The 25,155-nt window shown below is 42.5% G+C and overlaps 1 protein-coding gene across 8 annotated transcripts in view; it reads right to left on the bottom strand.

Annotated features, from left to right (window-relative positions):
- Positions 1-2,078: 2,078 nt before the first annotated feature.
- RIPOR3 (RIPOR family member 3) overlaps positions 2,079-25,155 on the bottom strand; it is a 36,569-nt gene continuing 13,492 nt past the window's right edge. For 4 of the 8 annotated variants that reach the window (XM_067554242.1, XM_067554249.1, XM_067554247.1 and 1 more), the window contains exons 10-21: positions 24,854-24,999; positions 15,806-15,935; positions 14,098-14,682; positions 12,367-12,506; positions 11,252-11,375; positions 9,866-10,001; positions 7,736-7,897; positions 5,850-6,008; positions 5,554-5,756; positions 5,077-5,160; positions 3,894-3,984; positions 2,653-3,217 (exon numbers count right to left, since the gene is read on the bottom strand). In XM_067554242.1, coding sequence (XP_067410343.1) covers positions 3,096-3,217; positions 3,894-3,984; positions 5,077-5,160; positions 5,554-5,756; positions 5,850-6,008; positions 7,736-7,897; positions 9,866-10,001; positions 11,252-11,375; positions 12,367-12,506; positions 14,098-14,682; positions 15,806-15,935; positions 24,854-24,999 — 2,082 coding nt within the window. In that variant the 3' untranslated portion in view covers positions 2,653-3,095. Of the gene's footprint in view, positions 2,619-2,652; positions 3,218-3,893; positions 3,985-5,076; positions 5,161-5,553; positions 5,757-5,849; positions 6,009-7,735; positions 7,898-9,865; positions 10,002-11,251; positions 11,376-12,366; positions 12,507-14,097; positions 14,683-15,805; positions 15,936-24,853; positions 25,000-25,155 lie in introns of those variants that run through there. The other 4 variants (XM_067554245.1, XM_067554246.1, XM_067554243.1 and 1 more) reach the window with 3 other exon arrangements.

Here is a 25,155-nt window from a genome sequence, read left to right as displayed (position 1 = left end):
TTTTGTGATTTCTCGCATCAATAGAAAATGTTTTATTTCCACTAGTGCAGAAAACTTGCTTTCAGGTCAATAACTAGCTGTCTGCTGTAAAATAAAATGCATTTTTCACTACAACTCTGCTGCTCATAGATGTTCAACTGAGTTTAAATACTTAGGGTTTGGGTCGTATCACTAAACGATAGATAACGTGCAACTCACAACAGTAAAGATCTCTGAAGCGCTGTAATAGTTTTTACAACAGTTTTCTAGCTGTGGATTGACTTGCTAAATTTGTTCTTCAGGATGGGACTATAGGCTACAGCAGGCTGTACAACAGGTATTGCTGCAGATGTAAATATGACATCTCCAGGTATTCTGGGTGTTTTTTCATAGACTTTTTAATGAGACTAGTTCCTGGCTTTTTGATTAACCTTTATCAATATCCATTATTAGAGTGGTGGTGGTGGTGGTGCACCTTCCTTTGCTCTGTATTTGTAGCTTTTGTGTATAACTTAAGTAAGGCTGCCTGGAAATGCCATTCCCAGTAACTACTTAAATGACATGAGGGAAATACTAGTGTCTCAGCATCTAAGAGTTGGGGTGTGACACAGTCACACGAGTGTAATTGCATAAAGTCTAGTTCAGACTGCAACTTGGATCAGCTTTGTTCTTGTGCTGTAATCCGCTCACTTTTAAACCTAAAATATTCCTTGTAAGGATAAAGTTATAATCTACATAAATATTACAACTGTGTGCATGCTCTCTCTGCTTGTAAATGTCTGCAAATTAAGTGCAGCCCCATGTATTGCTGAGGGAGAGCACTCCTGGTTTACCTGTTTGGGGTGGAACAGTGACCTGAAGATGCTTTTCAAGTCCGCGTGTGTCGTCCTCACCATCCCTCTTTTATTAAAGACGGCAAAAAGTTTCAGGGTGATTTTGAATGATGTTCTATTTATTTCTCCAAAAGAGCCAGAGAAGAGACTGTACCGACATAGGGAATACTTTTGCTCTAATCTCAATGGCTAGAATTTAAAACTAGCTGAGAATGTTTAGTTACCAATAGTTATTCTGGAAGCAAACTAACAAATTCAGGTTTGTATTTCAGAAGCAGTGACCACCGAACTAAATGTGATGATAAACCACAGCTGAAATATGGGGGAGGATTTATTTCAATAGTTTTGTTCTCTGAGGGATCTGTTAACTAATGGTTGCCTCCATAACGTTCTCTGTACACAGACTGCAAAAAGGCAAGTACTTATCTCAATGTTTTATTAAAATTTTAGAAAACTGTACGTAAACCAACATAGAAATAAATAGTGAATAGAAAAGTACAAAGCACAATATACTGTATAATATATACATGAAGCCCAAGATGTTCAAGTATTGTACCTAAAGTGATGCTCCTAAACCCATATTTGGGTACTCAAAGGGGGGTAGCCTTTTTCTCAAGAGCTGAGCATGCAGCAGTGCATGTTGAAAATCAGGCCCCTTCTGGGTACTTAAGTAAGAATTAAGGAGCCTGGCTTCAGGTACCCTTTTTTTAACCTTAGCCTAAGAATAAATGAGTAAGTGTATAAATTAGTCCTCTACAGGTCTACCTGGAGTTGTCTATGTACAACACTCAGTTCTGTACACTTGCTCCATAAATGTGAAGGATATGTATGTTCTGAATTCTTAAAGTATTTCTTGCTTGAAGCAGTTTAGGAAATCCCTGAAAACGATAGTCCCAATTTGTTCACTTCACATTTTTACACTGGTTTTTGGAAGTAATGAACTTTTGAGATCTTACTCAAATTTACAAGAAAGCACAGACCAGCTTGGATTCTCCTTTTAAAGTGCATGGCAGCTGATGAGACTTGAGACAGAACAAGTGCTGGTTTATAACTTCAGTATATGCTGATATAGGAGCTAGCTTATACTAGTTTTGCTGCAACTCTAGCATACAATGACTAATTGTATATAGGTATTCTGGCTCATTAATGACACTGTCCAGTAGTTGCTAGAGACAGTACTGTCACACAGTCAGTTTTAAGGATACATTTTACCTTTCCTCCCCTCCCACAGTGAGTCCCTAAACCAACAACCATGCATACAAAGAGTTGGAATTTTAGGGGGAGGGGCGAAAGCGGAATAGGGAAAATGAGTTTGCAAAATTGAGTCAGGATTCTTGGTAAAAACACGTTGCTAAAACTCCTTTTAGGGCTTTCCCTTTTACCTCCTACTTTGGGCACTGCAGACCAAGTTGTTTCAAGGTTTATTATGCTTCCTGGTGGACACAGTCCAGAGGGGCTGATGGATTTACACTAGCAACACCTAGTGATACTTCACCATGATCTTAGCTCACCGTGTCAAAACCATCTGATGTGTGACTTTTAGTCCTAATCCCCGAATAGAAGAGCTGTCCCACCCGTATGCTCCTATTCCATATTCTGAAATCCTCAGAGAATTAAATCAGCTATTGGTAAAAGGAAAATATACCAAGGAAACCAAATCTTCCTGTAGCCACAGATCCTGTCAGATTCAGCATTTCATTAGTTAAAATATTGTTATTTCAATTTCAGCTTCTTGGTGGTATACAGTGTCTCTCAACTCACAGCAAACTCTGTCCATTTTTTCAAAGGCTAGTCGTCCTTTTTCACCTACAAATAAAGGCAAACAAATCATAATGAGGATAAGAAATGGGGGAACGACCCTGATGAGGATCGGTTGCAGTTTCACCTTCGCTGTGCACCTCCTGTTATGACCTTGTTACAACTTGGGTATTTAATCACTTTTTTGAAAAATCACTGCCTTTAGTGTTTTTTGGATGCTTGACTTGAGACGTGTTTAAAAGGGCCCCAGGTTCCAAGACTGCCTGAGCACCTTGTCCTACCTGCTGAAAATCAGGCCCTTTAAAGCATCAGTTAGTGTGTCCAGAAAAAAGTACCAGGCATTTGAAAAATTTGGCCTGAATGCAGATGAGTTGTTGTAAAGGAGCATCTGAAAATGAAACAATTCTTGTTATCCTGGGTCAATTGTCTAGGCACTGGCCCTCAATTGAGGTGTGTTAAGAAATGTAGCACAAGTGAAAGAAACGCCACTCTGTACTATCTATGCCAAAGGTACTTGAATTCTTGTTAGTTATTACATATGTACTCCAGTCCTGCTTCACACAGACAGTAAGTGCACAAGATCAGCTCCCTCCTTGCCAGTCTAATTTCAGTGCCTTGATGGCAGCTGGATAACAGCTTAATTCTCTCTATGGAAAATACAAGTTAATTAATACAGGCCACTGAAGTTCTTGGCAGTTACTTTGAGTCTGACTCCCCTGTGTCTCAATCCAGCTTTACACCGCTGTAGCTCCACGGAATCAGTTGGCCTAACAAATGGTGAACTACTCCCTATAGATGCAGCTAGCCCTTTTATTTACAATAGTGATGGCCATACTACATATTTTAAAATTAAATCCTAACTAGATTAGATTAAATTTCAGATTCATTAGTTATCAGTCTGATTTATACAGCTCCCAGAAGAGAAATGTACCAAATACTAATATTTTTATTGCTAACACTTGTATTGACAGCAATGGTGGAATACCTTTAATTTTATGCCTTGTTTGTTGCCTGAAATCCTCCTGTTGCCCCCTGTCCCTATACATTGTTTAATAGGTGATAGAGCACTTCCCTCTGAAGCTGTCTTGTGGCCATGTATATATAGGAAGCCTTGAAAGACTTAGCACATACATTGCATTAAGATTATTGCAGTGTTCTGACACAGTACGTCATGAAACATCTCTATACCCGATAACTCAACCATAAACATATTCTTCTGCTGAAGAACAAGTTGGTAAAACTTTAGGCTTATTTTGTTTTCTTAATGACTCATCTGTCACTCTTCTTTTGGCATCTTTATATAAAGCTGCAGTAAACATTTACCAAAGGACAGCGTTGTTTCTCTGGCAGCGTTTCGCACTTCCTCTGTTTCAGACTGACACAGGCTGGCAATCTGCTCAATGCTTTCTATGGCCTGTTTGGGAGAAGAAAAACTGCAGCATTATCTGTTCAATAAGCAGTCTTAATAATTTCTCTCAAAGTTTTCCCACTATCACACCAGAGTAACTAAAGTAAATACACAGAGGGGCCAGCTGTTCAGCTGCCATCTCCTCTTGTATCTCAAGTCTAACATGACCATGCTCCAATCCCCTCAGCGCCTGCACTGAACAGGCTATAGGTTGGTTTTCATAGCATGGGTGTAGGTTTGCCACCTTCTAGCCTACTCTCAAAGAATTAAAGTTTTGAAGATATTGGATGCGATTCACCATTGCATTACTCCAGTAGTGCACCTGCCGTGTCAATGGAGTTACACTGGCATAAAACTGAAAGAATGCAATGGTGAATCAGGCCCAAAGATCATTGAGTCAGTGGTTATATCACACTGTTGCAGATACAAGGGCCCAAGACTGCTTTGTAAAAGTTAGTGACTGGTCAATCTTGTGACTACATTTCCTTATAAAATGTTGCAGTTCCTTATGTGCAAACTAACTGGTTCTGAGAGTTATTGGAAGGATTTGACTCCACTCTGCTCAGGAAAAGTTCTGCTAATGTGTGTTGGATTCTGCTAGTAACTTAACAGAAATTGGACAGGTTTTTAAAAAAACAGAAGACCCTCTATCACCCTGGGATTGTTGCTGAGTAGTTACACTCAAAACAGGAGCAGCTGATTTTGTTAAAAAAATTTCTAATCTTAAAGCAAGAGCACAACGTATATTCTGTGTTTGACTCTAGTGTTAGTACTTTTCTAGAAGCTAAATTGTCCCTCCAGTCAGACACTGATTGTTTTCCCTCCCTACTTTTCTCCCTATTAACAGTGAAGCAGTAACTAAGACTGCTCCTTCTGTGTGTGTCTGTACTTCAGCTGTCATCCCAGTTCTAATAGGGTTTAGATGACCAATAGTTTGGAGCTGAGAATACTGGGATTTTCTTTATGAATAAGATAATTTAAAGAAAAAACTGAACAATGCCCACCAGAATAAAATATTAAGAAAGATAAATCTTTGGCCATGCAGCTGGATACAGACCCACACAATAAAAACCCAGTTACCTCATCAAACACACTTACTCTGAGGTTTTTGAGAGCCAGACATGCAGCTTGCTGTATTTTTGCATCACACTCAGCTAAAATATCCGTGTAAAAAAGCAGAGCCTAGAAAATAAGATTGAGTGCTTGGTTACACTACAAATAGCTTTTCAAGTGTTCTGAATGCCACGTGGACTGAGAGCTGCTGCTGCTTTACCTAGCTGAAACTGATCAAATGACATACAAGAATCACTTCTGCTGGTGAAAGGCAGCAATCTCTGGGATGGAATAGGGCAGGCAGTCAGCAGTGCAGGATGGAACAGAACACAGTTTTGATCCTTAACTCTCCCTCCACCCACTGGAGAGTAGATGTTAGGAGCTTCCTAGAAGCAGGGTTCAGAGTACACTTCCTTCCCCCCAAAAATATTTCTGCTCTCAGGGAGATCGGATTCCTTGAATTGTAGTTTCTCACTACGAAAACTGATGCGAAACCAAGAAGTAGCCCAATTCAGTTAATACCTTCTCCCTGAAATTCTTATTCATTGCCGCCCGAGCGAGACAGGACGTTGCTGCTTTGCCAGCATGGTGGTTGTCATCTAACTGCAGAAGGCCAAGCAGCCGTAAAGTTTGGGGTAGAGGGTGGAGCTGGCTCAGTTGCTTCCCTTTGAGTTTTTTGATCTTCTTCAGTCGCCCAGGACGCTGTAACTCCTCAATTAGCATCACTGCAAATGGAAGAATCAAAGTTCATCTACAGATGAACTAGCTAGCCTGAGGGTTGTTCGTCTCGAGTGCAGTACCTGGCAGCCTGCCATTACCTTCTTTGGTGAGTTCTGCCAAGTGTTTCTCCAGGTTGGTAACATGTTCTTTCTCCAGGTAGCTGTGAAACTGGAATACGGTAAGCAGTTCTGCAGGGGGACTCATACACGGGAGCAACCCGCTGCACGTGACAATCTGCTCCAGCAGCCTTCGCAGCACTGCACAGACATGCAGAGAAAAGCAAACAAAGAAGGCTGGCTGAAGGACAGGACACTTTGCACTCATACATTTCGTTTACAGTTTTAAGGAGAACTTGAAGGCTGGGATTTTCAGAGGAGCATAAGGAATTAGAGGCCTAAATCTCACTGATACTAACCAGGAGCTGAACATTCTAGCCAAAGGACAAAACAAACCTCCTCCAACACCTAGTGAAGCCAAAAGGAGTTTGTGCATTGACTTTGAATCAGGTCTGTAGTTGGTAACAAAGTCAATTAAGGCAGCCTAGTCTAAGAAGTTGAATGCAGGGACCCAGGAACTGGCAACCTTTTAATTCTGATTCTGCCATCAACTAGCTGTGTGACTCTGAAAGAGCCACTAACCCTTTCTGGGCCTCAGTTTCCACATCTGTAAAGCAGGGTATAATGATTTTACCATATAAAACGAAGAACTGCTCTGTACACATGCTGGAAAAAACATGGTTACATAAGGGCAATTCCTTAGTTAGAAGGCTCATCCTATGGGAATACCAGGCAATGGCATATTGTGCATTCATTGTTGGGATTAAAATCTAAATGAAAGGGGTCATCCAAAATGTAAGTCCTAATGTCAGGTGTTAGTGTCTGTCCTTTAGTCGATTTTTATCAATTTTGTTTTCTCCCTTTACAAGGAGGGCGCTGTGTATGTGTGTGCATATGCAGGTGTGCACGCACCCATTTGCAGTAGCCAGTACTGGAGCTTTACTTTCAGTGTTTCCACAACATAAGCACAAAGCTATTGAATGACACATAGAATATTTAAGTGATAAATTGTTTGGGATATGGATGATGACCCAGATTCTGGGAGTTAGGTACCTAAACATCTTTGAAGATCTGGGCCTATGTCTGCCTTAAATTTGTACAGCATCTAGCAAACTAGGGCTCTGATCCCAACCGGGGCCGTTGCCCACCACCCCTGTAAAGATATGTCTTCACTCACGGTGGCACATGCAGTCCGCCAGATCAATTCTTCAGGATCGATTGAGCGGCAGAGGAGACCCACTCAATCAATTTGGAAGTTGACTCAATAAATCCACCCCCGCAAAAAGATTAATGCTGCATTGACGGGAGGGCGTTTCCTGTCCGTGCAGCATAGTGGGGACGCCACGCTAATTAGAATTTAGGAAGACGCCGGGAGATAATCTACATAGCTTGCATATCTCCTGTCAACTGCTGCCAAATTTCGCCACAAGTGTGGACCTGCCCTCAGAAATAATAGGAACTCCATGTTGACTTTCTGAGATGTATGAAACACAGAAGACAATTATGCACGCTGCGCTGTGTTCTATCTTAGCAATAAAATGCCTAAAATTATTTATTGTAATTTCTTCGGTATATCAAATAGAAGGGAGGGATTTTCAAGAGTACCTAAGCAAGTCAGGTTCCTAATTCCCATTGATTTCAATCAGATGGGTGCTTAACCCCCTTAGGTGATTTGGAAAATCCCACCCAAAATTATTGTAAAACAAAGCTAAACAGTCCATAATGTCATGGGAGAGAAGTAATGCCTCATCAAGCCTAGTATGCAGACTGCTAAGGTCATTTTACAGTGTAAGTAATAAATACAGTTTCTTAAAACAACAGGTTGCACCTAGAACAAGTTATGTTATTTTTAAAAACCTACATGGACAATTTTTAACTCAGTGTACAAATAAAATCAGGTGCCTTATCTTCTAGTAATTGACTGGTACCTGCTTCTAGGTGTCCTGGATATTTCTCCTTCACTTTCAAGGTTAATAAGTATTTCAGTGAATTCTGGAATCTTTCCACTGAACAGAACAAGATATTTCTTGGCTCTGTGAATTCACTCCAGATTTTCAGACACTGCTTCTGCTTTTTCGCCTTGTGAATAACTGTAGAATAAAGCTTTACAAAGTCAGCAAGTGAGCTGAAGTGCATTTTAAATGAGACATGAGACACCAGATGGGATGGCTAACAAATGTGTGAATGTAATTTTTATTTACATTCCAGAGATGGGTTTGTTTAAAACTGAGTTTTACTGCCAATATATTAAAGATTCACGGAGGTCCTGATCCAAACCCCACTGAAGTCAAAGGGAGCCTTTCCATAAATTTCAATGGGCTTTGGATCGGGCACTACACTGTCATACCAGCGAGTGAGTTAGACATCTACCATGGTCCTATCTCCTGCCTTTGCAGGGACGTGGACTGTGCTCTAGTAGGGGTTCTCAATTTAGCATCCTAACTGATCTCATTGGACCACGATCAACCTACTAGAATTGCAGACAGTCTACAACAGTATTTTTCAAAATAAAGGGGTCATGTGTTAGGATGACCTAAGACCTACTATCATAAGATCACCTGGCTCTGCTCCATGTTCTAGAGAGCAAGTAAAAAAAGCACACACCTGAATGTGGGGCCTAATCCTAAGGTCCTTACTTAGGCAAAATTCCCATGAGTCTCGAGGAGAGTTTTTCTGAGTAAGTACTGCAGGCCTGCAGGTGTTGGTCACCAATTTAATTTGGACCATTGCAATAAAAACCTCCATAGTTCAGAATCTAATCATCTCATTCCCTTTGTGAGGGAGGGATAATATTGGTGTCCAAGGGCCAGATGTTTAAAAGCAGTTAGATACAAATATGCACCTAGTGGGGTTTTCAAAAAACCGAGGTGTTGAAATCAATTGGACTGAGGCAACTCTGTGTTTTGAAAATCCTACTGGACACCTATCTGCATCATTGGGTGCCTAAATACCATGAAAAAGATTGCCCCACATAATTACCCATTTTTCCTTGAAGTCAAGGAGTAGGATTTTCAAGAGTGCTCGCTGTTGGCTTAACTCTGCTCCCCCTGGACTCAGTGGGAGTTATATCATCTATTTCAAGGAGAGTTGAGTCAACAGTGAGCACTTTTGAAAATCCTTCGAGTGCAGAATTCTAAACACTTATATGACCCCCTGTGTATGGGGTGGGGAAAGCCCCTTTACATTAAATACACAAGTTCTGTGGTTTACTTGCAGGAATATCCATGTGGTTTCCTCTTGGTGCTTAATTCAAGTCACTCCTAATTCATATCTGTGGACATTTTAGGACATATGTACTGCTCTAAGATTCTCTGCACTCTTCACACTGCCTCAGCTCCGGTTGCATTGCCTCAAAGGGCCTCCATAATCCTGCTCAATTGTGTAGCTGTTCTCAGGGCCTTCTCCAGAACACGCACAAAGGGAAGGTGCCTCGAACTGGTAGGTCGTACTCCTGCCACTCTGTGCTCCTGAGACGGGAATTGCTACTTTCCCAGCCACTGTGGCTCTTTGCCGTCTCACACATCCCTAGGATTAGAAATTACAGGGAAGAGGAAGATTTCAGAGGGGAGAGGCTAGCAGCACATCTGATGCAGACATGCACAAGATCTGATCTGTTTGCATACAAAAGAAAGCTGTGTGACGATAACAGGAAGTAGTTGCATTTTGGGGAGTGGGGGGCTGTTCTGGGGGTCTGTTGCTCTGCCTCAACTGCAAGTTCCATTGCCGACAGCACATATAAAACAGAAATGTGCCCATGTGCTAGATGGGTCTGTACTGCCTGAGTGCCCCTTCTTTCTGGGGCATTCACATACAGGGTCAAGTTAATTATTAATTACCTGAGGCAGAAACTCTAAAAACCCTTTCCTTTCTAACCAAGAAAGATCTGAGCCCCAGCTGTTACGGTCTATAACCTTCCTATAAATGATACTTTGACTGTGGGAATTTATTTTTAAGCCTTCAGAATCAATCCCTGACTTATCATGGGGAGTAAGAGCAATGTTACCTGGGCCTCTCTGGTTTCCTACATATGCTTTGGCATCACACACGGTACTACTTACTCTCCTCAGCAGAGGTGAAGCTCCCAGCCTCCAGGTCAGAGAGCCTGGAGACAGTCTCTAGCACTTGTTTCTGTCGTGACACTTCTTCCAAAAGGCTTTCTTGGATGATTCGGGCTACGTTTGGTGAAACCAGTTTCTGAAACAAAATGTACTTTTCCTCAGTAGCTGAGATGAAAGCACTGAGCAAACTCAAAAAGTGCTGAACCCCCTGACTTTCAGAATTCAGCTCTCCCACAGCCAGTGGGAAGACAACTGCCTCTAACAGAAATCCACTTTTCATGTTGTGTCTTGGATGGGTCACTGTCAATGCAAACCCACTCAGCACAAAAGCTATGGGCTAATTACATTTTGCATCTGTCCCTGAACAGGAAGTCTTCTCTTCTCATCTGAAACGGTTATAACAGTGCTGTACACAGTTAAACAACTGCCACACTTTGCACCTGAGGTGGATGTATTGTAGTGATGCATGGAGTAATCCTGGTATATTGCCTTTTGTGCTGCAGGACCTGATCCTCGCTGATGCTGATAAGGATTGTGGCTATTCACCTGAGTCCCAAAGGTGTTCTAGAGAAATCGTCATTACTTATCCTGGATACTGGCTATTTTACTCCAGTAATACCAAATTTTCTCTTTCAGAAAACTTGGTCACTTGCCAATCAATATGTCGTTCAGTTCAAACCTGTCCTACTTCATTCACAGCCAGCTCACCATGCATAATTCCTCAGAGTGCAGAGCTACTATTTCCTACTCCAGGAAAAAAAAAAAAAAAAAGAGGTCCGGTTTCGGAGAAGAAGGGCATGCTTACCTAATTTCCCTATCCATATGTCTGTGCATTGCAGTTTGAAAACATGGCTCAAGTGATCTGCATTTCCATTCTCAGCCATTCCACTTTATAACAACCTCATAAATTGCCAGCTCTGTCTTTGCTTGGTGGTTATAAATGATGGCCCAGATCCTCAACTAGGGCCAGGGAGTTCACAGTGCAACTCACAAAAAAGATGGGTGTTGCACTCCCCAATCCTCTACCAACTGAGTGAGGAGCTGGTTTTCAGCATAAATCAGGGTAGTCTGAAGGCTGCCCTATACTATTCCAGCTGTCCATGGATTTGAGAGGCAAATCGAGCAGCAAGTGCTGCAGCAGAATTACGTCCCAGTCATGTCAGCTTTCCCTCCAACCATGTCCCCTTCACCAACAGCCAGAGAAGAAGGGGATGGCATAGAAACCGTTTCTCCCACACTATGCTACCAGAGAATCCTGTGCAAGGGGGATTCTTATATGGCTGGCTATGTCAGCTTTGTGCCTGTTCCACAATGCAAAGTGCCTGGCCCAGGATTGGGGCCAGTATCAATCCACTGCAAATGGGTTCATCCACATGGCATTCTTACCTGCAAGAGAGCTTTGCACAACAGCAGATGAATGATCAGAAGTTTGTCTAAATCATCATTCCCTGTGGTTAACTCCTTCATTTCTGTTTTCATGTCATAGCCTGGTGTGTTGTCATGGTAAGTGCTGTTAGTAAAGTTGGGAAAGGGGAACAAGTAGTTAATGTTAACTAGCCATTGTGTGTGGTAAAGCAGGAAGATGTAAACACCAAGAAAAATTAAAGTTGTTTAAAACCCAGCAACCATCTCTAGCCATTAACTCCTAGATCTTCAACAAATGAATGGGAAGGTTTCTCAGCCCATCTTCTCAATAATAATCCCCAAACTTCCAAAGTGGTCATCACTTTTGACAAATAAGTATGTTAACAATATACTTTCTCAATTGTATGTAAACTTCCTACAAACGTGAAGATGGGGATTTATATCTCTAATTCTCATGTCAGGAAGGCAACAGTATGTCAACTAATCCTATGACCTTGTTTTTGTGAGGACTATCTTCCAAAGAAGACACTGCCATCGATAGTGTGTATTGATGGGCTGGCACATTTGGAATGATGTATTGCAAAAGCAAAATAAAAAACAATAAGGAAAAAAATCGACCTTGTTTTCTAGCAACCCCAACTCAAGGATGCTCTATAGTCTGGTCTATTTGAGATACTCACACTTCTCAGGATTAGGCCTACAACCCTGAAGGGTAAGTTTCAGTGTTATGAGCAAGGCTCACAAATATGCAACTGAACCCAGTAAAAGGAAAAAATTGAAGAGACCTGTGAGCTGCTCCTGACCCAGTCCCTTGCAGAACTGTTTGCCATCACATCCATACATCTGTTTTCTGCAGGCTAGTTTTAAATATCCCAACTGTCTCATTCTGCAGCCTATTAAGGAGAAGGTTTCTCCAGATATTCAACCTAGATTTTCCCTAATTTCAACCCATTTATTACTCTGAGTTGTAAGTTTCATAGTATCCTAAACAATTCTTCTCCCTTCTGGCTGTCCACACCCTGGGCACCGACTTCCCTATCCTGCACAGTCATTGCCTGAATTCAGTGTATTTAACTCCTAATCTTCCTCATGTCAATCCCTCCAGCCCCTCACTGGGATGTATTGGGTCTGCTCACCTGATACTGCCTGTCCTTATGCTTCCAAATAAGGAAAGCTCATCAGCACTGCAGTCCGTGTTTAAAAAGTCAAAACTTTCCAGCACCATCTCCACCATCAAACTTTCCATGGATGAATGTTTCTGATGAGATGTCTTCAGCTGTCAACAGATAGGAAATAAGCTATTGTTCTTTGCAAGGATCCTGGGCCTCCCCAGCAGTTCAACTACCCAGATTTACAGATCACCATCTATTCCACCATCAGTCAGTTTACACCCATCAGCTCATCCACAACACACCAGAAGAGCTGACTCTTTCACACATACAAAGTACTTCAGCCAATCACCCCAATCCTGAAACAACTTTGCTGATTCATTTCAGGAACTTGTTCAAAATATTTTATCCATTTTAAAAATTTTCCTTGGGTTTATTACAACCTCACCAGTGTTGGTGTAAGACCCTTCTTCTCTGCAACTCTTGTCATTTGGTACAACCTTCCTGTCTTTTTCTCCTTCCTAAGATCTAAAGTTATCAGTTTTATATTGTCACCCATCACTGTAGTATCTGAGCACCTTCAATAGCAAAGTCTCTAGTGCCTTTCATGGAGTCTCTGGCATGTCTCCCCTTTCAGGATAAAAACTCTGTTTGGGATAGAAGTTTTGGGAAGGGGGTTGCTTTGGGAGGTATTACCTGTTCTTGATTACTTGCTCCATTCATTCCCCCCTGAAGCACATGGCATTGGCCACTGTCAGAAGACAGGATACTGGAGTAGATGGACCATTGGTCTGACCCAGTATGGCCGTTCTTATATTCTTAAGTTTTTTTTAATTTTCTTTTAATTTTCCTGAGGGCTAAGGGTTTAGATGTAGAAGATCAGTATCATTCTTATCTCAGATCTCAGCTGCAATCTGATAGTATCTTATCTCCCTGGCCTACAAACAGGGCCTCGTGTATTTCAGAGCTGTGGGACTACAAGTGCAATCCACCATGTGCCACGAAGTTGTGCTCCAGAATCTTTCATCTAGACAGGAAAATGTTTCTAGTCTCATATGGTTGTGAAGATTCCTTAAATAGAAATTGAGTTTTAATCTCATGCCGTGTCATCTTCCTGAGGGTGCAGGAGGAGGAATGTTCACTCTGAAACTTACAGATGACAACATACATGCCAACATTGTCAACTATTTCACTGCTGACCATTTTAGCAGAAATAACTACAAAATGTGCTTCCCCTAATCTCAAACTGTCTCATCAGATGTAGAATTTAATATAAAAATAAAACAGTGGCTATTATCCTGATTGCATTATTCATTTTCTTGTTTTTTTTTCATTAAAACCTCCATTTAAATTACATTACTGTGGAATCCCACACCAGTGTCCCGCAATTCAGGGACCTTACTACAGAATTTAGGTCCTGCTTGACTCAGGGTACACATGGTCTTGATTATACTTTGCTTTCTAATTTTTCCTTCCCTCTATTATTCACCTCTACAAAGCATGTTGGGAGAGAGTGCATGAGGGATGCTATACAAGCTGAAATATTGTTGCACTTAGCTAGCTCTCTTGACTTCCAGCCATTTCTGAGGAATGCCAGAGCTCTGATGGTCAAACTAACACTTTGGGAACGTGCCACTGAAAATTTTGAAGCCATCGATTCTCCATAGTGTGGTTATAAGCTATTTGGAATAGTAAGAGGAAAAATGATGAACAGCAAAAACTACAGCTTGTTGCACAAAGGTGAAAATAAAACCACACCTTTAATTTGTCCCTGATGCATAAAACTTGATATTCCAATTCCTCCAATTGGGTTTGCCCTGGATTCTGAGACTTCAGCAAATTTAACACTTCTTGAAGGAGTTTCTCAATTGCTTTGGTGCTTCCAGCTGGTTTTATGTCATTTTCAGCATTCAAGCTTTTCTGACCAACAGAGAGGACATTTTCTTGTTCCACAGACTGGGGACTCCAGTGCTGGCTGACAGAATCTCTGCCATCTTTGCCAAGGTCCAGTGGGCTGGATGGGCTATCTGGAGCTCCATCCATAGAGGGTGTCTCTTTCAGGATATCTAGAGTTGTGTGGTTTGGAGACTGGCATCGTCTTCCTTCTGCACAGGCGTTCTGTACAAGAACCAATGGCAGGGTCCTGTGGTCTGACACTGGAGTCACATTTCTGGTTTCTGTCCCTTTCTGGTTCTTGGAGTTGAATGAGTTGGTCTCTGTAGAGTTGTGGTTTTCATTCCTCAGACACATTTCAAAATCACAGTCAGTCAAGTAGCTCAGAATGCAGGGGGCTTGTGTCTCATCACTTACATCACCTTGGTTCTTGCGTTGCTGCAAAATAGACTGCAACAAACAGATTCAAGTGTAAATACAGGTACTTTAGATATACGAGATTCACACAAAGATGGATAGCCAGGAGAGACCTTCAGCACTGTCGAAGTCCACACTACCCCTCCTCAGAGATTTAGGGGTGAGGGACACAGCTACAATGGCTAAACAGAGAAACCTCTGAGCCGAAGGAGCTGTCAGGGCATGCCATGTGTGGGACCAATATTTACACTGATCCATTAGCCCAAGAGCCTCATGGAGTAGATAAAGACAGGCAGAGACAACTCCACATTTAAAGAACTTTAAACTGAATGTTAAAAGAACAGTCTAAGATGCCATTGTCTGTCACATTTTTCATTCCAAAGGGACCCTGGCATCTCATTACAATACAATATTGGATTGGCTGGAAAACATTTTCATGAGTAGTTATTAATAAATACAGCACGTTCGTTAAATAACTGGATAGCCCTTTAATGCCACTGTTTGCAGAGGACCTATATACAAACAATATTTTGTACTCCCCCTGCTGGCTTGGTAGGAGCACACAAACCTGACTGCCAGGCTGGTATTGGAACCTGTCCTGAGGTTAAGGGAGTATAAACACACAGACATGCTTCTGCTACATATTGCCTGTGCTATTAAGAGGGAGGAGCATATGGAACAAAGAAGCAACACTAAGTGAAAACTCCATTTGAAACACAGGAAATTCTCTGGACTAACTGAACTGCACTTGGCACTAGATTGGGGGAGTAGTGGGGAGAAGGGGATGCTTTACACTCCACCTTTCAGCCACCACCATGCTCCGCTGCTCCTGGGATTGGCCAGTTCCCAGTGTAGACTGTTCTAATTTATGCTTGGCTGCACATGGCCTGATGGGGCCTTTCCAACTGCCATGGGGAATATTTGGCAGGGAAATTTTTTTCACATTTCAAGGTTCTAAAATGAGATTGAAAACAATGGGGGTCAAATGGATTTAAAAAAAAAAAAAACCCATCACACACACACACATACCATAATGATCACCACAGGGCCCTGTGACTCTGATCTGTCCAGTTCTATTCTGCAACAATCTGATGTCCCACACGCAGCCCCGGCTCACTCTTTGGGCACAGTGTTTTATTTCCCCAGTCTTACTTACAAGATAATATTTCTCTCTGAAGCTGGGAGTGTTTGGTGGAGTCCAGTTGTATAAGGAGCTTTTCCTACTACCCAGAGAAAACTTAGCAGTGGGTCCAGGCGACACAAACATGTTCTCGGTGTCAAATGGGCTGTGAGCAAGGAACACAAAGGTATAAGTGTTATCAAAGGCCAGAAAGCATTTAGATGATTAACAACAGGACTGGCTATTGGGATTTGAACCCCGGAGCATGATTCTTATCCCTGAAGTTTATTAAATAATATTCAGCTCTTAGGATAAAAGAGGGAGGCAGTCCCTTGACACCTGAGCTGCAAGAAGGAGATAGTGGGGCATAATCCTTTTGCATGGAAAGAAGTTCTGAATAACCTCATCCTTCAGGCATGAGATCAAAGCAGAGCCTAATCAATGTAGAGCACTGGAATCTAGTTTCTCTCCCAGAATCAGATCAACATCTGATGAGAGCTCCTTCTCTTTCTGTGGGGTCTTATATCCCACACAGTAGTTCCCCAGCTATGGCCCATGAATGGCAGAGTGCTTGCAGGTGCCCAACAGAGTGGTAATTTGGCCACATGGTGCTCCAGAAATGGGCAGCATATATGAAATGAAGAATAAAAGGAGAGCGTGTAACTAAGTTTGTTCACAAAGGACAAAACACCATAAACCTGAAAAGCCACTAAAGAGATATTAATGCAATCTTGATCCTACATACACTTATGCATAATTGGTGTAGTTGCCATGGGGATGTTATGTCATTCTGCATGGCAGGAGATGCGGTTCATGAAGTTGTGGCTGGGAGGGGAGCTTCCACAAGTCTATCCCTATAAGATTCTGTCCATGCTGTACAGAGCCCAACAACCCCTGTTCTAAGCACTTTCCAATTGTCCTCAATGCTACAAAGAAGGTCATTACTCTTCCCATTTCCAACAGATGCATATGCTGGGAACTCTTTCCTCAGAGAAGCACCCTAAGGCAAAGCTCGGTGAACCTTCACCCACAATGCATTTCAGTGAGGAGAAAGAGGAAAATTCATGGACTTCCCCCCTCCTTGCTGGAGTTAGGGCATTTTTAATTAAATGTGTTCCCCTCTCGTGTGTGCTTTTCTGCAGGAGGAGATCATTCATATTATCTTTTATCCCACAGGCAATATTTTAAATGAAGGCCAAACACAAAGCTAAGCAGTCTGCATTCAAGTGGAGCCCTTCGGAGTTCTGAAATGATCCAAACAAGAGAGGGGACAAATTAATTACATGGACACTTTCCCCCCTCAATTCAAAGTCAAGTTCTATTTCCCTTTTATTGAAGGGGCAGAAGATTGAATATAAACATTTCAGACACAGACAGCAGCGTCCCTCATTGGAACGTGCTGTTGTCATCCCTCCATGGAGGTATCACTCTCAGAATGCTGGCCTAAGGCATGTTAATTAGCTAAATTAACCTGTGTCATGCAGCTGGAGTTTGTCAAACAGGCCAGTTCCATGGAGTCAGATTAGCAGCCAGCTGCGCTTTCTCACTTTGCAGCAAATTAACTAAATCGGGTATCTGACAGCAAGAGCACTTTATTCAAAGACGTCATGGACTTACTGACAGAGGCAAATCGCTTTAATCTACATTTTGTTCTTAGAGGGAGGATAGGAGTGGCTGGGGCTGGGGAATCCCTTTGTTTAAGATTTTCAGTTTTAGTTAAATTATTCTTTATAAAGAAATACAGAGTAAAGATACAAGGATAACAAGCTAAGGCGCCTGTGACAACTGATAAAATCCTATAGTAAAAGAAAATATATATATTAAGGGTATGTCTACACCAAATATTAAAACCAGGCTCTGAGTCAGGTTTGAGCCCAGTCCCCCTTCATCCACACACAAAAATCAGTCAGACTCGGGTTAGCAAGCGCTCAGGCCTTGGGTCCTAGGACCTTGATAGGGGGTTAGGTCAGAGCCTAAGTCCTGCTGTGAGTTGGATCCTGGTCCTGTCATTTGGCAGTGTGAACACAGACCCGAGTGAGTGGGTTTGTATAGTGCAATATGGATGCATTAGCACAGCTGAAGACCCAACTCCAGAAAGTGTAAACCCAGCTTTACAATGCAGTATGGATTCTCAAGCACAGGCTTGGAAACATCAAGTCCACAAGCCTGGGTCGCGTAGGCCCAAGCTTAATGTGCAGTGTAGCTGTAACCCAAGTGCCTAATAGGGAAATCTCTCTTTAAGAGCTCTATTGGAGGGGGGGGTGGTAGACACAGTTTGACTTCTGTATTGGGGAGGGGGCAGCTGCAGCCAGCCCCATGGGGCCGCATGTGGGGGGAAAATTCCACGCCAGCTCAAGGCTTGCTCCCCTTTTCCCCAAACTACACCGATGATTGTAGGTAGGAATGAGTTGTGTCTGGTTTATTGTTGCTAGGTAGATGCACAATTAGCTCTCCACCCTCAGGCTTGGTCTACACTGGAGGCGGCGGTCGGCAGGAAATACGCAAGCTACATAATGTTGCTTGTGTATCTCCCGTCACCGTACTTACATAGCCCGGTGTCTGCACGGCCTTGCGTCGCCCCAGCCTCACTCCTTTTGGGGAGGTGGATTAATGGAGTCGACCGGAGAGCAGCGCACTCCAATCGACTGAGCGGGTCTACACAGACCTGCTCAATCGCTGCTGCCGCATCGCTCCCTGCCGCCATGGCAACGAAGACATGCCCTCAGAAGTTTCTGGAATTGGGTGTGGTGGTTTGGGGCATGCTCAGTGCATTCCCTGTATGTTGCCGGACTCCGACTCCCTGAGGGCAAGTAGTCAGGGAAGCTACTTTACAGAAGGCCACCTGCCCTGCAGGGGTTGGGAGAAGCGGAGCCCCAGGAAGAGAAAGAAGGCAGGCTGGTTCCCTACCGCTGAAGCATTTTGCAGCAAGTTAGTGATATTGTTACCTCTCCACCCCTGTTAATTATAGAAAGGGGACTTTTGGAGGGAAATATAATTTCTTTTATTTTAATTCGATACTTCGAATGGTTTTTGATTTTTAGCCAAACGGTTTTAGTTCAATTGTCTCACCTAGTGTGATTCACAACCAGTTCTTCTCTTGTTTAAACGTGATGATGGGGAGAAAGTCATTTATTTTGCTATTTGTATTTTTCATGTAACAGGATTGGGGTTTTTTTAAATCTATGTACTTAACTGAGTGGTTGGTTAGTTGACTAGCTAACCGAGTGATTTCAGCAGAGGAGGAGGAAGGGTCTGCATGGATTCCAGCTGAAAATTTCTAAGCAAGTGGAAGGAAGATGGTGCTTTTGACTCAGCACAATATAGATTTGGTAGTCAAAGACTATCTGAGACTCAGCTAAACTCAACCTAAGCTTTTGGGAACTTTGAGTTTCTCCTCCCTGTACTTCTGTGGGGACTGATCTGTTTAGATTTAAGTTGTTTTCTTTATTTATGTTTAACTGTGAAGATAATGTATGTGGCTTATAAAGTAGCCATGGTAGGTTGTAAAAAATTAAGTTATGTTTCTTTATCTTGAGATTTTATAAAGTTGGTACCTTTTGTTCTTTCGGACTTGATGGGAGGAGATTGACCCTGTGCAATCATTGCTCAAAATCCTCAGTGAGTGAATTCTGGGTCTGTAGGTGCTTTTCTATGGCAGTAGGGTTTTTTTAGGCACTGGAAAAAGGGCAATGAAGTAAACTCTAGCCTACCAAAAGATCATATAGACATACTTCATAAGGGCATAGCATGCGAAAAAGACTGTATTAATTATTACCATAAAGTACAGAGTGAACTGATGAAGTGGCTCATGTGAGGGAGTGTGTGTGTGTATGTATGAGAAGATCACAATGGTGAATGGGAGACTCAGAACTATTCCACTAGGGGCCAGGCCCTATAGTGCTAATGAGTCAGATTTTTTCCTTAGCTCAAGTGCTTGGAGCCTGAGCGGTCAGAGCAGCAGGCTCAGTCTATCACTCTTGTTCCCATGTGGTAGTGAGAGGCACAGAAACAGCCACAGCACAGAACTGCACGACTCCCATTTGCAGGGGAAGCAGTGCTACATTTGCATCTAGTTGCCAAGGTCCAGACGTGGCTGGGTAGCTTTGATCCTTGGTTTGGTCTGATTCTCTTTCCCCCACCACACACTTGCCCTTAGGAATGTGCCAAAAGGCAGGCATTATCAGGCCCTGATGAAGTCCTAGTTTTAGCCATGCTTAAAACCCTAGCTTAAAACTAGCCTAGGTATTACTACCTCTGACAGCAGTTTAGAAATACCCCCACCCCACTGAAGTCTGCAGAGAAGGCAGGAGGAGTTTTATCAATCCTCTATGCTAAATCCTCTCTGCTAAAAGAGCATGCAAATTTTAAAACAAAACAAAAGCAAGGTACAGTTAGAGCTCATCCAGTAGTCAGGGAGGTGGGAGCTGGCCCAGGATGGAATTTTGGGTGTCACAGATGGATTAGGTTCATTAGTCAGTATTTTAGGGGGAAAGCTTGTGAGAAGAGCTATTATTTTGAGTGGTTTTATTTTTTTAACTAGAAATACCCATGTCTTATCACTGTGCAAATATTCTTCAGTGTAAACAGCTTCAGCAGACTAGCAGTCAAAATAAAAAAAAAAAAAAAGGACACTGGTCAGTTCCATGTGCAAGGGCTCTGAAGAATCTGGGTGGTAGGCGATCAAGGGGCTATGCAAAACATATACAGAGAAATGAGACAGAAATTCTCTTATAAGCATCTAGATTTCTTATGGGGACTAGCTCACCTAGGATATATGTCACTATTAGTGTTGTTCCCAGCTGAGCAGTTGCCAAGTTGAAAACCTCTTGTTTCCTGGAGGCAAAAAAGTGTCACAGCTGGGCCAAGGCTGCCAAGTATTACCAGGGAATCATTTGAGGTTTTTAAAATCAAGTCACTTCACTTGTGTTCATGCCTGGTATATGTTCGTTTATGTCACTCACTGCATTCACTACAGGCATTGAAGAAAGTGTTGGCAAAAAACAACAAGTTTTCACCTTGCAAATGTTTCATGGACAGAAGTTTTAATTCAAAAACAAACCCTGCCAGATTCCATTCTGAATTAGTCATCCAGTCACACCCCACAAACACTATCCTAGTATCTCAGTGTCCACTTACAGTGAACCCCATTTTGAATTCACACAGCTCAAAATGGATTAGCAGCTGGAACTGTTCAGTAAATCATTTTAAAATAAAGACTAAATCAGCGCCGTTAGATCTGCTCGGACAATTCGTAGTAGGAAAAAAAGGAAAAGACCTGCTGAATTAGCAGCAGAACAGCAGCATTTGATCCTCAAAGGCTTCAAACAATCCGAAGTAAGCAGGGACCCCGTGAAAGCCTTAGGCCAGGTCTGCTGGTAGAAGTTGGTAGAGTACAGCTACACCAGTCGGGGTGTGATTCCTGCACAATGTAGCTATAGTGACTAAAGCCCCTACCATAAACATGGTTATGCCAACAAAACTGCTCTCTTGCCAGGAACACCGTATATTGGTATGGCTCTGCAAGCAAAGCACTCTGAGTGTAGACCTGGCCTTAATTTGAGTGGATGTGTGTGTAGACTGGTATTAGCATGTCATTCGCACCAACTGCAGTTGCTGCTAAGTACCAATAGTGTGCTAGGGAGGTCATTCAGGCACCATTTGTCTAGTGGCGTTTTTAAATTTAAAAAAATAGTCCACGACCTTGAGGGACTACAGAAAATCCCATAACAAGAAGGTGCATTACCACCCTCCCTCTCCCAGAGGCAGTGGAGTTTGTGTGCAAACAATTATAGAAACAGCACTAGTAGGATTAAAGGCAAAGTTAAAAGATAAAGCAACAGTGTTCATCCAGACAAAGTTATTTACTATTGCTGGCGAAAGGGAGAATTAAAAGGGAAGAGATCTCTTCAAGACTCAGCTCTTGTCTTTACTCTCAGTTCAGTACCTGCCAGATTTCGACAGAGATACTATAGCAACAAAGGTTTAAAGACTCATTCAGTATAGTGAAAGCACCTCCATCAATGCACTCGGGGCTTCAGGTCACTTTTTCCAGTGCAATGTTCTTGTTCATTTTAAGCCCAGAAGTAGAGCTTCTAGGGAAGTGGTGGTTGTTCTTGCAAAGAAATTTGCAAAAAAGAGCTTTTGTGTTGTTTTCTTCAAGAGGTTTCAGCTTTTCAATAAAAGCTGAAGATGCCTTGCTGCTGCTCCTCCACTCCACATTAGTTTGTGATTGCTAATAAACTACAGATGGTTAGTGGTCAAGCAAAAACATGAAGTGTCAAAAAAAATTTCCATTTTGACCAAAAAAGGACGTTTTCAGCATTAAAAAGTCAAACATTAAAAATTTACCAACTCTAGCCAGATGGCCTCTGCTTACCACTGCAAATGGATGTGCTTGTAAATCCACACATACATATGACAGATAATGCAGAGATTAGCATACAGAACCACACAGTGGTCAATGCTTGTGGAATGACAGCAAAGCATCAAACTAATTACTAGCTCAATTTCTAAATAAGAAATGTTGCAGCTGCTCTGAGGTTCATGAGGGCCCTAACATCAACAAACAAAAAAATAGCTAACCAACCAAAAATATACACTGCTGCCTAACATTAGATCTCAGGAGAAAAAGCATCATAACAGGTGCAGGCACAGAGGTCTGTTGTGTAAGTGTTTGAAAACAAAACTTCAGATGCTTTTGACCAGGCTAATATTTTGTTGAACTACAGCAAGGACACTGATCTAAAACAAGTTTAGAAGAAAACTGCAGGATGTGCGAGGAGCCATTTGCTCACAAAAAGCATTGGAAAACAGTGTAGGATACTCCATGAATGTCATATGTTCCAGAAAAGCAACCTGAAAGTTCAGCTGCTTAGCTACATTTGGGTTGGAAGACTCCTGGGAAGGCTCTTTGCAGTATTTCACCTGTTGGTGGCCAAAAACAGCACCAAGGCAGAAGTTAAGTTAGGTTCTAAAACCTTAGTTCTGTTTCGAAGTGCATTTGGAAACGTAAGAAGATTAGAGTGTGATTGAGAGGGGAATCTTGTTCCCCATTCCTGAAGAGGGGCCTGAAGGACTTGTGGGTTTAGATCTGAACTTTGCAATTTAGTTCTAGGTGTTACTAAACATATTCCACGACCCTTTTCCAGCTCTGGTGGTGGTGGAGCTGAGAACAGCCAGAGGTAAAAGGTATGACTGCAAAGTGCTGCTCTCATTCATTCCTGGGTACTTTACAAACATAGCTGGGTTTGAGGTAGCTGAGAGGAAGTTAGCATTCTGCTGTAGCAGAGGGGCACCCAGCACTTTGCAAGGATGAAAGAAGAGAGAGCTTGCAATATACTGAAATCCCTGAAATATGAAATACATTAGGACATTGGTTCTCTCTCACCACACCCACCCACCCAGAATGAGTAGGTTGAATTTATGCCAGACACCAAACTGACAACTGTTGATCCATAGAAGGGCAGTGGTTGCCTCTGCTTCTCAAGAAAATTGAAGCTCTTCCACATTCCATTAAACGTTAACCAGGGTCTGGTCTACACTGACAGGCAAATTCGGCAGCAGTCGACTTCATAACTTCCCTGTAGCGTGCAGTCTCCCTTGTGCTGCGCCGGTGGGAAATGCGTACATGTCGATGCAGTGCTATGCTTTTTGGGAAGGTGGTTTTATTAAATCAATCAACTTCCAGATCGATTGAGTGGGTCCTCACTTCCACTCAAATCAAATTTGCCACCGTCAGTGTAGACATAGACCTACGTCTGTTTCTTGGCTTGTTTTGCAAGCCATTTCCTATTAGCAGAGGGAACAAGTTCTAGATTGTTTTCCATTTCAAGTTTAGATGAGTTATGGTTTTCACTACTGCTAGTGAAAAATCCATGGCAGATTAGTGACAAAGTATTTTTCTTGCCCCATAGCCCTATCAGGAGAGCAAGTCATAGCTATTTAAAAAGGGAGTAATCATTTTAATTCTGATCATGGCCACAAACACAAGCTGTGCCCTCTCTGCAGCAGAAGGGAGCTACAACAACTCAAACGTACCAGCAACTGACATCAGGAGAGAAAAGTATTGTTAAAGAGCCATCCTTCAGTCAGATAGGCATGACCAGCATGTGGCCACATCTTATATAGATCAGCCTCAACCGTGTCAGAGGACACCAAATGCAGCTGCTATCTTCCTGTAGGTGCGGTATACACCTGCATCAGAGAGCCCATGATAAAGCCTTCACACGGACTAAGTTATGGAGGGGCTCAAGATACAAATTAAGGTTTCTGGAGTTAGGATTTTGATGTGCAGCTTGCAATACAGGATGGGGGTGGGAAGAAATCTCTCAATGCAGCACCCATAAAATGAAGTTTTGCCTTTAATAGTTGTAATTGACTAAAAATTTACAAAAATCTAAAATGTTAAACAATGCATCAAATCACAGGCACCACCTCACTCTTGGGGTAGGAGTTGGGTTGATGCAACATAAAAAGCAATCACACTGGGATCATAATGGTGTTTCCCAACTGTGCACAAGCAAAACTAGACCCTGCAGTTGTGATCACCGTGTCAAAAAGCAAAGTGTGACAGCAGCCAAACCTTTGGGGAAAAAAAAAAAATCTCATTTTTAAAGGCAGTCTTGGCCCCTGTAACTGTAGTGATTCTGTAAAAAACCTCAAACATATTCATATGGTTGTGTCTAAGAGCTGCTGTTTACAGCTTCATTTCATCTTCTTTATGTCAATTCTTTGCATTTCAGAGATGTGCATACGCCACAAAGTGAACACTGACTCTGGACAAAACAGTAACTTAAATAAAAGCCAGACACAGCTGGCTCGGTGGTTGGCAGCCTCAACACAGAGCAAAGAACTCAAGGGCCATGCAGATAGGGGCTATGCTATCCTCTCCGCCCTGGGATTGGTCCCTCCAGATCAGGGTGCTGTGGGAAGACTTGTACAGTTGCTACCTAGGCTGCACCTGTTGTGTGAACAGAAAGAGGACTGTAGTGTTGAGTGCTGTTAAAGCTGCACCCATCGCAATCACTAAAGCTCCCTCATTAACAGTCCTCTCCCCTGCTGTTTAGCATTTGGAGTTGTACTCACTTCCAGATGACCTCCAGCTGTAGCTTGATGGTGCCCAGCTCAGTTATATCCACAATGATTGCCTGAGGCCTGGTAGTAAAGAAGTCGAGGCTGTCGCACATTACCACACCAACTAGAATCGTTGTCAGTCCCCGCAGTTCTGTGACCTACAGAGGCACAAACCCACTTTCATTTTACCAAATGCTGGACACACATGAAGGATAAATTGTGGTGTTTAAAGAGGCCAGACTCATGGGATATGGCTGAGTCCAGTTCATGTCACATACTGATTCTATACCACCCATACTAAGGAGCTGGCCAGC

Source organism: Emydura macquarii, unplaced genomic scaffold, assembly GCF_026122565.2.
Source record: "Emydura macquarii macquarii isolate MOO-44397 ecotype Brisbane River unplaced genomic scaffold, CSIRO-AGI_Emac_v2 contig_1483, whole genome shotgun sequence".
In the NCBI taxonomy this organism is placed as follows: Eukaryota; Metazoa; Chordata; order Testudines; family Chelidae; genus Emydura; species Emydura macquarii.
This window is presented reverse-complemented; position numbering and strand designations above follow the sequence as displayed.